Source organism: Haliaeetus albicilla, chromosome 25, assembly GCF_947461875.1.
Source record: "Haliaeetus albicilla chromosome 25, bHalAlb1.1, whole genome shotgun sequence".
NCBI lineage: Eukaryota > Metazoa > Chordata > Aves > Accipitriformes > Accipitridae > Haliaeetus > Haliaeetus albicilla.
In genome coordinates, this window is record NC_091507.1 from 4,411,091 (window position 1) to 4,423,094 (window position 12,004).

A 12,004-nucleotide genomic window follows, 5' to 3' on the forward strand; every position below is an offset into this window, starting at 1 on the left:
TGGTGATTTGTGTGGTATTTGTGGTAATCTGTAATAAAGTAAAGAAAATGAGAGGATAAAGCCTCCATGCCCTTGTGTATTACAAACTGCTATGAACCCACAGTCACGATCTTCGTACGCCCACAGGCCCTTTAGGTCGTGACACCATATTACAACTTAAGTCACCCAACCGCAGCTCTTAAGCGCAGGATGCAAAATAGCCAGAAAAGAATAAGGAACAACACGCACAGAATTCTCTAATATCAAAATATAGCAATTTATTCAAGACACTGAATATGATCTGTTGATTCTCTCCTTAAAACAAATGAGCTACAATACACAAGGTGAATTTGAAGGAAGTGTGGGTGGGGGAGAAACAAAATAAGGGTTGATGTTGTTTCAACAGAACCTGGGAAACGCTGAAATGAGAACCAAGTCTGGCTGCAAGTCTGACACAGACAATAAAAACTGCAGAAGCCAGAATTCAGAATTTCAGTGAGTGGCTGAAAGAACATTTCTGCAATTGACAAAGAACCACATCTTTTAAAAAGGCAAAAGGAGGAAAAAAAAAGGAGGAAAATTAAAAAGGGAAAAAAGAAAAAGAAACCCAAAAACAAAGCAGACCCTTACATTTGACAAAGTGCACTTCACTTGGCTCTAAAATTAGCTATTTTTTCTTTTTTTTTTTTTTAAAACAAATTAAAAGGAAATTTCTAAGATGTAGCATGGGGTTAATGTGTGTATAACCCTGTAAGTCAGGCCCTTTAATGCCCCATAAGGGACCCAGTGTTTCCTACATAAAAGATTCAGTATCCTTCTAACCCCCCAAGTTGAGTGGTTTTTCAGAAACTGTTTTTTTTTTTCACTTCAAGGCCAGTTCCAGACAGCCAGCAATGATAAAAATCCAGTAAGTCTCTCGATGGTTTCACAGTCCTGTTTGGTCACTTAGGTTTTTCAGTTTCTCTTGTGTTACAAAGAACTATAAACACAATTATCAAAAGATATTGTATGAAAAAAAAATGAAGTCCACCAGCCTGTTGCTTCATGCTGTTCTGTTGCAGGAGAGCTGCAGAAAGGCAGCGCTAGCCGGCGGATGCCAACGCGGCAAGAGGGAATCGGGAGCTCCCACGAGGGTAGTTCTGCAGGTCTAGGCTTAGATGTCCACGTTGAACCACTCTTCCCACTGCCCACCTCCTACAGACACCAGCTCCTTAGGCTAGGATTAGCCTTCGCAACTGCACCTTCTGCCTTCCTTCAGAGCTGCCCCCCTTTTAGCTGAAAACTATCTACTACAGTATCTTTGAGCATTTTCCAGTCTTTAGGGTCTTGGGGAGGGGAATAAAGGTGAACTTTCTTAGCTTCTCACATATGCCGCTTTCAAATCCGATAGTCTGTATAGAAAACTCTGGACCAGCAGCCTCTCTCACACGTAGGCTTTGCAAACCAACTGATTTTGAAATTTTGGTTCTCTTGGCTTCTTATCTCCATGTAGGCGGGCAGAGGAAAGGTGGTGTTCTCACAATTTAAAAAAAGGAAAAAGCAGCAGGCATCACGGACATTGCCCACTTATCTACAGTAGCTATCCCTGGAACAACCACGGAACATGGGCTATGCAGCCAGCCAGCCAGCCAGCCAGGCGGCATCGCTGAACTCGCACTGAGCAACCTCATCTCTTTGGATCCCGAGGTCTCGTCTATTTGGGTGTCACTCAGGGGGCAAGGCCAGGGCCCCATCCGTGCTGCCCTCCGCTGCCTGCAGACCTGAAGCTTCTGCGTGTTATTCTCAGAAACGCCATCCAAAAGCAGCTTAGGAAGTTAACCGTGTACACGCAATGACTGTAATCAAATCATCGACCCAACCGTGCTTTATAAAACCACATTAAACCTTTGTATTCAAATTCAAGTCTCTCTTCGAACAAGTACTCTTTTTTTTTAAAGTAGTGACTTTCAATTAGTAGGTACACGTGGTTATTATAAAACAGTGCAAAACTGCCACGTGATCATCTACAGCCCATGCTCTTGGAGCAGAAAACTAAAACCAACACATAAATGCATTTAACACTGAAAATAATCCTTGGTATCTTCCAGTGTCCAATTTTTTGATATAAATTAAAAACAAGCTTAACTGTCATTAATAACGAAAATTCCACATAACTGTTTTCACCTCAGGACTGAGTAACCCTTTTCGCAGCTATTTCTTTTCATTCGTTTCTCCTTTCCAAGTATGTATCTTTAAGAAACAGAGTTGATGCTGGCAGTGCCTAGTTCCACTGGAAGGACTAAGATGCTGTACAGATGCAAGCATAAAGAGAGGAAAACACAGGAGAAAAAAATGACGTACAGATTCCACGATGCCATGATGATGCCAAGATGCCTGGCAGGTCTTACACCACCAGTTCAGCATTAGGGCTCCATCAGATCAAATCACCACCTCAGCAGCTGTGGTCAAATCAAAGGGAAGATCCTGTGTTACAGAAATAGCGACTTTGGGCATGATGTTAAGGGGGTTCTCTGCTTGTTTCTTTTTCTCTCTCCTACAAATCCTAGCCTAGCCTGTGGGCTAGAGAGGACACCTGACTCAGCCAGTTCTGAGGATTTGTCTGCCACCACCCCAAGGCTGCCTCATCGTTTACAGCACTTTCAGTAAACTCTGCCTGTGCATCCTTCTTTGCATCCATCGTTTGCTCTTAAGAGTAATGTAGTCTTCACTAGGCATCCCTGAAGATGTCTACCTTGCAGTAAGGAAATCTTGTCCAAAGTGGGTAGGTGGTGCTTTGGAAGTCTTTATTGTCACTCCGATCATTTCACCCACCACAACTTTACAGTGGTATATATGTTGAGATATAATTTATATACGGTTTATCATGTCCTCACCTAACGGAGAGTTCTACGTTGTCTTCTGAGCACCGCACTGAGGACACCCTCAAGGCTAAACCTGTCTGGGCAGACAGGGAGCCTCCAAGCACAGACCCAGCTCTCCCCTTGTAGCACGCAGCCCACGCACGTACTGCCACATACTGCCAGATGCAATGGAAGAGCCTGCTTCTAGGTGCGTGCTCACCACGGATGGACAGGAGCTTGGCAAGAGTCCACTCTTCAACAGTGACAGATGCAGCCAATGTTATCTTGGTTCAACTGGTCTCATAAAGTCAGTGGTAAAAACCCATTGACTTACTGGAATAGAAACAGCTGAGTGGATGAATAGTGAAGGACGGCACTGCTCAGCAAGGCCATGGGCAGCCAAACCCATGTTCTGTATGAAATTTGAACTATCTCTAGAGGAAAGAAGATACACAAGCGTTTTCCCCTGGTTACCGAGGGTAAACGAAAATATGGACTCAAGAAAATGAATGCTGTATTTATAGTCTCAAACTTATGAATCCCTTTTAATAAGCGTACACCATCAAACAGCCACAAAAATGGAACGAGACTATATAAATGGCTGGCTGCTGGAAGAGGACTCAGTAAATGTCTGGCGTTTATTGTATCAAATGGCATTTTTTCTAGCAGGACTTTCTGAGAGAGAAGAGAAAAAGGATACTGCACCTTTCATGTTCCTTGGACTCTGTGTCATTCTTTTTGCTTGAATTACACAACTGGTCTACATTTGGTGGCCATTTTAGGCTTTTAAAACTGTTTAACATAAAAAATATTTTTTTTCCAAAAATACACTGGGTTCTTTCTGTTAAAAGTCATCTTTCTCCTGTAAAAATCTTCCCCAGCACTGCATTCTTATATAAAGCACTTATTACACAATTTGCTGAAAGTGCCCTTGAGACGCTAAGATCTGAAGCATGGAGGATTTTTTTTTCTTTTAAACGGAGAGAAAGAAAGGAAAAGGAAGAGAGAGAAGAGAGGAGAAGCAGTCTGTCAAAAATTTTCATTGTCATGTCCACCTGGCTGCATCTACTATGGGCATACAGGGAAAAAAGGAAAAAAAAAGGGCAAGAAGAAAGAGGAGAGAAAAAAAGGAAGGAGAAGTTGGGAGTGGAAGGGAGAAATAAAAGGAAAACAAAAGTTTCATCCTAAGCCTGGGATCCTCCAGGCTGTAATATTCCAGCTGATAGAAAAACCACTGAACAAAAAAAGTAGTCTAGAAAATAGAAAGTGTTGTGATTACAAAGTTGAGCATTTCATCAGTACAAACTGGTCTTTGAACGTCCTTTGGGAGAGCAACTGTAGTGTCCAAATTGGAAGGAAAAAATACAACACCGCATGGAGGAGGATTTTTTTTCCCTTTTGGTTTATCACAGCATTTTTCTTTTTTTTTTTTTTTATTAATTTTTTTGGCACAGCTTTTTTTTCCCAGCCATCAGAGCAAGTTCTCAGATGCAAACCAAACAGTGCAATGCCTAGCTGGTGGCTTCATGCTTCCAAGGCTGAATGTTCCAGGTGGAAACCATTCCCTCCCCCTCTGAAGTGACTGCGTTTTTACTCCTTGATGAAGGTTACGGACAAAATACTAGACACCTGTGGCCAGGGAGAGTTGGTTTCACGGTACACTCTAACTTTGTTCAAGTTCATACAGTTCTGGAGCTGTTAAGAATAGTTTTGAAGAGTGCTTCTCCCCACACATTCACTGCTGGTCCATTTGAAATTTCTTCTAAAACATTTCACTTTTACTTCCGCAGATCTAGAACACAAACCTGGAGAGAAAAGACTCAGCATTAAGAACCATTTCTGAAGGTGATGTGGAAGTCCTGTTCATATATGGCCCTGTACACAGGCTGATCAGCCAGCCGTATGTTATACTCCCCAGCTTCCAACCAGCCTGTCTCAAGTCCCTGTTTACACGCACACAAGTCAGGGAACAAACCAACATGAGAGAAAACCCAAGTGAAAACCATCCATTTAACATTGAACTGGGCTTTCATCGGATTACTAACATACATTTTGGTGGTATGTCCCAGATAAGACTATGGGTGCTATTTAGTTGCCTAAATACAGTGTCCCCTTCCATTTCTGAAATATATCCAAAGCAGATGCAGGCCTGGCAGGCAGGGCACAGGACCTAGAGGGGACACGCACCCATTTGGTGGACGCCAGGCACAGCACCATCGCAAATGGCACAACTAAGCTCAAGCAACTGAACCATGTCGTAGGTGTACCCTTTGTTAAAACCAGTTGAAAAATACTGCTCTAAGGTAGTTATGCCAGCCAGCCATGTAGAATAGTTATTTTAAAAAGCTGTAGAGTGTGCTGTAACATGTGTGTCCTTCACAAGCTGATCATGCTACAACTGAAACTTTTTAAAAGTAACATTAACAGCAAAAATAGTAATGAATAATCAGTATCTCTGCAGCAGTATTTCTCCTTTACCACACAATGAAATCTTTGGGCATCATGCTGAAAAATTCCTCCTTTAGGTACTATTCAAGGGTAAACTGCTGTGGGATAAAACTCAGAAAGCCCCAGGACAACTGTTTATTAGAGAGCTGACTGCTGTGATCTGACCTTCATTAAAAATTGACAGATGAGATAAATAATCATAGCATCATAGAATCGTTTAGGTTGGAAAAGACCTTTAAGATCACCGAGTCCAACTGTCAACCCAACACCACCATGCCCACTAAACCATGTCCTGAAATGACAGAATAATAATGATAGAAACAACATTACTGTTGTTCTTATCAAATATGTATTTAAAAGTCAATCCCATCTTCAGCAATATTCACCTATTCCACAAGCATTCTTCACTTCCCATAGGAACACCACCTCCTAAGTATTCAAATCCTTTCAAAGCAGGAGCGTTTTTAATACACTACACAGAGCTACTTATTTATGTCTTGAGCTGCCTACACCTTCAGCTCTGCCCACAGGAGGCGATGTGGCACGTATGCTTTTTGTTGACACTCTCCCAAAGAGTAATCTCCATCCAACATTTAGAATGTGTAAAGCTCCTTACCGATCCATCTGATGCGCTTGCTCCCACTTTGTCTCCTCTAGCATTCCAGCAGACTTCAAAGATGCCCCCGGTGCCTCGGTAGCTATGTACTAGAGTTCCACTCTACAAAGCAAAACAGCATGCAAACATTTGATACAGAAATTCCCCTTCTTTTTCTCTGTTGCGTGGCACTACATTAAAAAGAAGAGAGTGGTGGCAAGGGAGAGCTATTCACATCACCCGGCTATGGTCATCTCCATAAGGTGCTGAAGTTAGGATAACTGGTCTTTGATAATGAAGAGAAACAGGCTCCTCCAGAAAGCAATTTACAGTAGGACTCTTAGACATCTGGTTTTGCCAACTCTGTAACAGTAAAGGCCTGGGGAGTTAGGCTGAGGTGGTCCTCTCTAAAGTTTGTTGTTAATTCAGACTGTTAAGGCATCAGTATCCAGAATTAAATCTGTGGAACTATGATGTCCCACCTTTCTTCGGAATATCACCAGTCCCCAGTCCATACACCCTTTGTATCCATCATCCCCTCATCACAAAGCATAAGCCAGGTGCATCAGACTCACAACTGAACTCAGCCTGTTACTAAATAGAAGTACCCCTTATTTCTAAGAACCAATCCACAGCTTTGCTTCACAAAGCTGAGGGCACAACGTAACGTACATAGTTTCATGTATGCTAGGTGTTTTAGCATACAAAGAAGCCTGAGCAGAAATGTTCTGGACAGTCACCTCACTCCACCTGAGTGACTCAACTGTTATTCTGCAATTTGTATCAGCCAATACAGTCAGGTTCACCTTGGCTGGCAGGTCATATGCTACAGAGGTACATATATTTTCCATTTAAGCTTTTGCTATTAATGTGTCATCTAAACCAGATGTGCTTCACATGAAGCAAAACAGTACCTGAGTATTCCATATATGGACACATTTGTCAAAGGACCCACTGGCTAGATATTTTCCATCAGGACTAAAAGCTACACTGTAGACAGGCTCTTGATGTTTTGTTAACGTATGGATGCAGACTCCTCGGTCAACGTCCCACAGCCGAACAGTGGAATCAAACGAAGCACTGCAAGAAGCATTCAAACACAAGCATGTCTTACTTTGGGTGCTAATCAATATGTAGTTTGATACTATAAACATTTTAAGAGAATACCACAGGTTTTTTTCCTTAGCTAAGCAAGAAATAATGTTTCAAACAGAAAAGCTAATATGCACTACAGCCTTTATTTTTTTTATGACAGGAACTCTATCTACAGAACTGAATTCTTGTATGAGGACCCTTTGAGTTTATCTAGGTCTGCTGTATATAGGATCAGACCACTTGCCCTAAGAGGGCCAAGCTCCCTCCTTTTGAGATTCTACCTGCTGTTATTCAGGAACATCAAATATATATTGTTGTTGATAGGATAAATGGTTCCAGAGACATCTTATTCCTAACGGATTTGCATTATTTAATCAATTCGCATTCTGTAATTCTCTAGAACTGCGGTTCTTTTCACTTTGTTTCAATGCTGGTTTTTGCTACACTCCATCTAAATCCCAAACTGTGGGCTTAGAGAAAGGCAAAGGAAATAACTGGTATTAAAAATAATATTAAAAGAACAACTCCAAGAAAGTGAAGTTCTTCCCTGTCCACTCCCTGACTTAAGAGTAAAATAAGTAAAACAGCTTCGATACAAATCCTGCTCAAACTCAACACACCATGAACTGATTTGATAATCCCATGGTACTACCATCAATTGGCATTCTACAAGTAAACGTATTTCCTAAACCAAAGAAGAATTTTGAACAAATTTTATTTGTAGAATTTTAAAGATTATCCAAGCTTTTCTCTTTTAGTTAACAAGACTATAAAAATTGTCAGTATCTGCCCAGGTGAGTTGCATGACCCTGGTTAGAACACATTCCAACCGGCTGAATGGGCTGCCGTCTGCCTCATTAAGTACTTTCATTTGTGACAACCGGATGCTGGATGTGAAGATGCAATGCCAAATTTACAATCCATTTATCAAGGCAGCTGAGAAGTTAGCTATCACGTGACTCAGTTTTCCTTCTTTTTCTTCTTCCTTTTTCAAATATAGTTCCTTTCCCTTTGGATCCATCCCCCTGATTTACGAACACAGGTACTTTTTACTGGAATTGTCTGCAGGAAGACTGACGGCAAGGTGACAGTAGAGTTACATGTCAGAAAGACAATCCTTCTTCTTGGAAGGCAACAGAAAGAGGCTTATTTTTTACCTTGCTAACATGATGTTGGAGTTTGGGTTGCTGGTGCCTGGTCCTGTAGGACTCCATTTGATAGTATAAATCTCTTTGCTGTGAGCCTGAAGATCATGTACACAGGTATCTTGCTTCATACTCCAAATCTAAGTCAGAGTAATTATGGAGGGGAAAAATGGCAACGTTACTAATCTCTTCTCAGCTGAAGTATTTCAGTTCTATGTTATTCTTATCATTTGTTAATTTAAGATCTCGACACACATGCATACACATAAACAATTTATTAATGCAGCAGTTTGGCACACATGTTCGAATAACTCCATTAGGGGAAAGAGCTACACATTTAATAGTACTATTTATTCAATAGGTAAGAACTACATAGTCGTTGTACTGCCCATACCCTGTAACTATATTTTCATACAGAAGGTTAAGTTACTCTACTTAGAGAAGTTTAACTTGAAGTTTAAGTCACACATTGCAACAGCAGTCATTTTAAAGAATGAAAAGAAAGTTTCAATAACTGCTTAGAACCTAGTAATTTTCTCTTATGCCAGTAAAATTTTCCTTTTCCTCCTGAACTCCATTTGTTTTCCTCATGTTCTTAATAGCACAGATGATGGAAGACAATCAGCTACTTATGCAGTGTTACGTGGCCAAATACTTCAGTGTGAGATAAAGAATATGCTCAACAGAGATGACAGGTAATTTAGTACATCTTTTTTTCAGCTAACTGAGAAAATAAGATTAAGCTAATTCACAGCAGGGAAAATAACTCAAATTTAGTCAGTCAATTTCAGAAATACTGAAAATGTAGTAATGATTTTACTCACTTGCAAGTCTGCACTATGAGGGAAATGATGTGCTCTTATGCTGAATTTTCAACAGCATACCTGAGTCTGCTTTTGGAAATGTTACACAAAGCTTAGCCATGTTCTATTGCTAACAGGCAACATGTTCCAAGAAGTTGTAGGAAAATATCGAGAACTCCAAGAAAAGAGAAGAAAAAGAAGCCAGAGAGGACTGATTTCCAAAGGAAAAGGAAGAAGAATAATTGCCTGAAGAGGCATTTGCAGTCTCCATCCCCTGGAGGTTTTTAAAACTAGGCAAGGCCGGGGATAGAAAACCGTTAGCTCTTGTGCCAAATTCAGTGGTCAGAAATTTGAACTGGTGCCAATGACACTGAGCCACAGTGGTTTTTAAAATGCAGCACACAACTGGGCACCAAAAAAAATGTGCTATTGCTGGGTCAGGATGTTTAAGCAGAACAATAATGGTTACTACGATACTGATTTGTGGCAGCATAACAGACAAGGTGCTCTGTTTCAGTCTCTTCTAGCCCTATTTTCTGTTCTGAGAAACATTAATTTTTTTTTTTATTTTTTTTTTTTTTAAACTGGATTAAATGTCCAGTTCTGTCAGTAGTCTGCAATAATACAGCTGGAATCCAGAGCGATGAAAACTCCACCGGATATGTGGCAAAGACAGAGTAGATTTGGGCAGAAGTCAGGCTACCTATGAAGAGGAAACATTCGTAATGCTGATGTTCACTTAGCTCTCATCTACAAGTTCTGCTGCTCTCCCAGTTTCAGTTCTTATACACAGGCTGTGTGTGTGCTAGAAACGTCTCTTGCTTCAGCTGTGTCAATCAGCAGGGGAAAGAGGTATGAGCCTTAATTAACACAACTATACTATGAGGAAACTGTATTACTGGTACAACTCTATCCACAAAACCCTGGGATGTTTGCTTTGCTCAAGGAACCAGCATAAATCAACAGTCCAGCAGGAAGGCTTTGCTGTTAAAACATACAGCTATTCCTACATAGACATAACCTTCATTAATGTGGCTGGGAAAGGAGAATAAGAGAGGAGTTTGGGCTGGAAAAGCTCTACTGTGAAAAGTATTTCTGCAAGCCCAGACTCTCCCTGTATTAGCAATCCTGTGCTGGTACAGCGTAATGGCCCAGGTGTGCTGGTAAAGCAGCCTATGCTGCCTGCGAGCCAGAACCCAGATTCATTCCACCTAACTTCAGGCACCTAACAGAGGCACGTACATCAGCAGCGTGGCTGCCTTAGGCTTCCCACACAGTGAGTGGATAAAGATAGGCATCTTCAGACAGCGATTCAAATTTTTGGTGGGCTCTGAATATATATATGTTGTGTCCCATTGCTTAATCCAAAGCTATTGCCAAAAAAAAATAAAAAAAATCAAATGGCTCCAATGACATTATTTTCAGAAAAAAAATCCCAACGGGAAAGAAAACTCTTTATTTTTATATTCTTTTCAAAGTGTAACTGATAGACTGCTTCTTAGCATAGGGATTGTGCTTCTGTTGACAGGGAAGCAGATGTATATATATGCATATATATGTGTGTATATTTAAACTATGATTATTCTGTGACAGTGCTGTATCAGTCACATAACACTTATTTGGATAGGATGTCTCAGTTTTCCCAGTGGCTGCTTCTCTGTGTTCAATCTTTCAGACTGACTTTAAGAAATATGAGACAAAATGAAACGACTGTTCATGCATAACTTTAAGTGATACAGTACCATCACTCTGGAGAAGATTAAGAAATAGACATAATTTTTGCCTTTACTTTTTGAAGAGCAGGAATGGAAATTATATTACCTTTAATGTCATATCATCGGAGCAAGATGCTAGTAGCATGCCAGATGGGTCCCATTTGATTGCATTAACCTCGTTCTGAAATAAAAAGTGATTTTATGAAGTAAACGTTCCCATTACCTGCATTGTACCGGGCCCCCAGGAGAGGGCACTCGGGGTTTACGCATGCAACAAGTTCAACCACATATTACAGCCCTGGTTGCTTTATGGGGGAACAAAAGCAGTGCTGCTTCCGAACATGTTATTTAAGTGTCATTTAGGAATGGTAACCATTTTGTGTTTGTGAACAATACACACAATCAGTCTTCTGATACGTGTTCTGGCACAAAGTCTCTCAGACCCCTTCTTCATAGGCTAGGATTTAAATAAACCCTCAAACCAAGCAGACTGATGATACAGCATTAACTTCTTTTTAAAATCAAGATATTTCTTCAGTTAATACTCTGTAGAACTCAGAGATGCAAATTTTCAATACAAAGTACTGGTGGGATGTAAAGTTTTGTGGAGTGTGTAATTCTTAGTATTGCAGCTCTACCACAATGCTGGTCTCTCTAAAGAGAGGTATATGTGTAAATGAAAATCAGGATGGACTATTGAATAGTTTGCAATGCTTTCTCTATCAATCTTTCTAGTGCTTTGTAATTAACTAAGCCTAGCATATCCCCTTGGTAATCAATAAGTTTTCTGAGCTTTTTTGAGGGTCATACATATGGACAAAAAAAAATTAATTCGCAAAAAGGGAAAGATTGTTTTTGAAAAACATAAATTGGCTCAGCGTCTCAGTGAAAATAATCCTGGAAAATATCTAAATTTTGCTTTATCCATTTTAGATGTTTCGGTTATCATTAAAAGGAACTGTACAGATATTTGAAGTAAGAATTTGCATCATGTGCAAAATGGTGCATTTCATATAAAGATAAAAAGCACCAGTCTGTTGGTAGGAATGTACAACCTGTCATGAAATATCAGTTTAATATCAGTTTAACCATAGACTAGATAAAAGTCTCCAAACGCCCCATTTTTCCTCAGTAGGGAGACAGCAACTTCTGGAAGTTAACTTCTAAATTACAGGTCAGTATGAGATGAAAGCTAGAAAAAGTAGCCTTTGACAGTCATTAAATACCACCAGGAAAAGAGGGGGAAATATATCTTAAATACATCTTATTAGATTAAATTGATCCTAAAACTGAGCAATGGCTGGAAGTAAATTGTTCTCTTCTTATTCATAGTTCTCATTTACTAAAGGAAATTAAGCCAGTGGAAAACAAAATCCTATTTATT

General features: G+C 40.2%; 1 protein-coding gene across 2 annotated transcripts in view; it reads right to left on the reverse strand.

The window, feature by feature from the left end:
- Positions 1-232: 232 nt before the first annotated feature.
- TBL1X (transducin beta like 1 X-linked) overlaps positions 233-12,004 on the reverse strand; it is a 203,188-nt gene continuing 191,416 nt past the window's right edge. For both annotated transcript variants that reach the window (XM_069770431.1, XM_069770432.1), the window contains exons 13-17: positions 10,727-10,801; positions 8,115-8,242; positions 6,777-6,942; positions 5,884-5,985; positions 233-4,624 (exon numbers count right to left, since the gene is read on the reverse strand). In XM_069770431.1, coding sequence (XP_069626532.1) covers positions 4,598-4,624; positions 5,884-5,985; positions 6,777-6,942; positions 8,115-8,242; positions 10,727-10,801 — 498 coding nt within the window. In that variant the 3' untranslated portion in view covers positions 233-4,597. The remainder of the gene's footprint in view (positions 4,625-5,883; positions 5,986-6,776; positions 6,943-8,114; positions 8,243-10,726; positions 10,802-12,004) is intronic.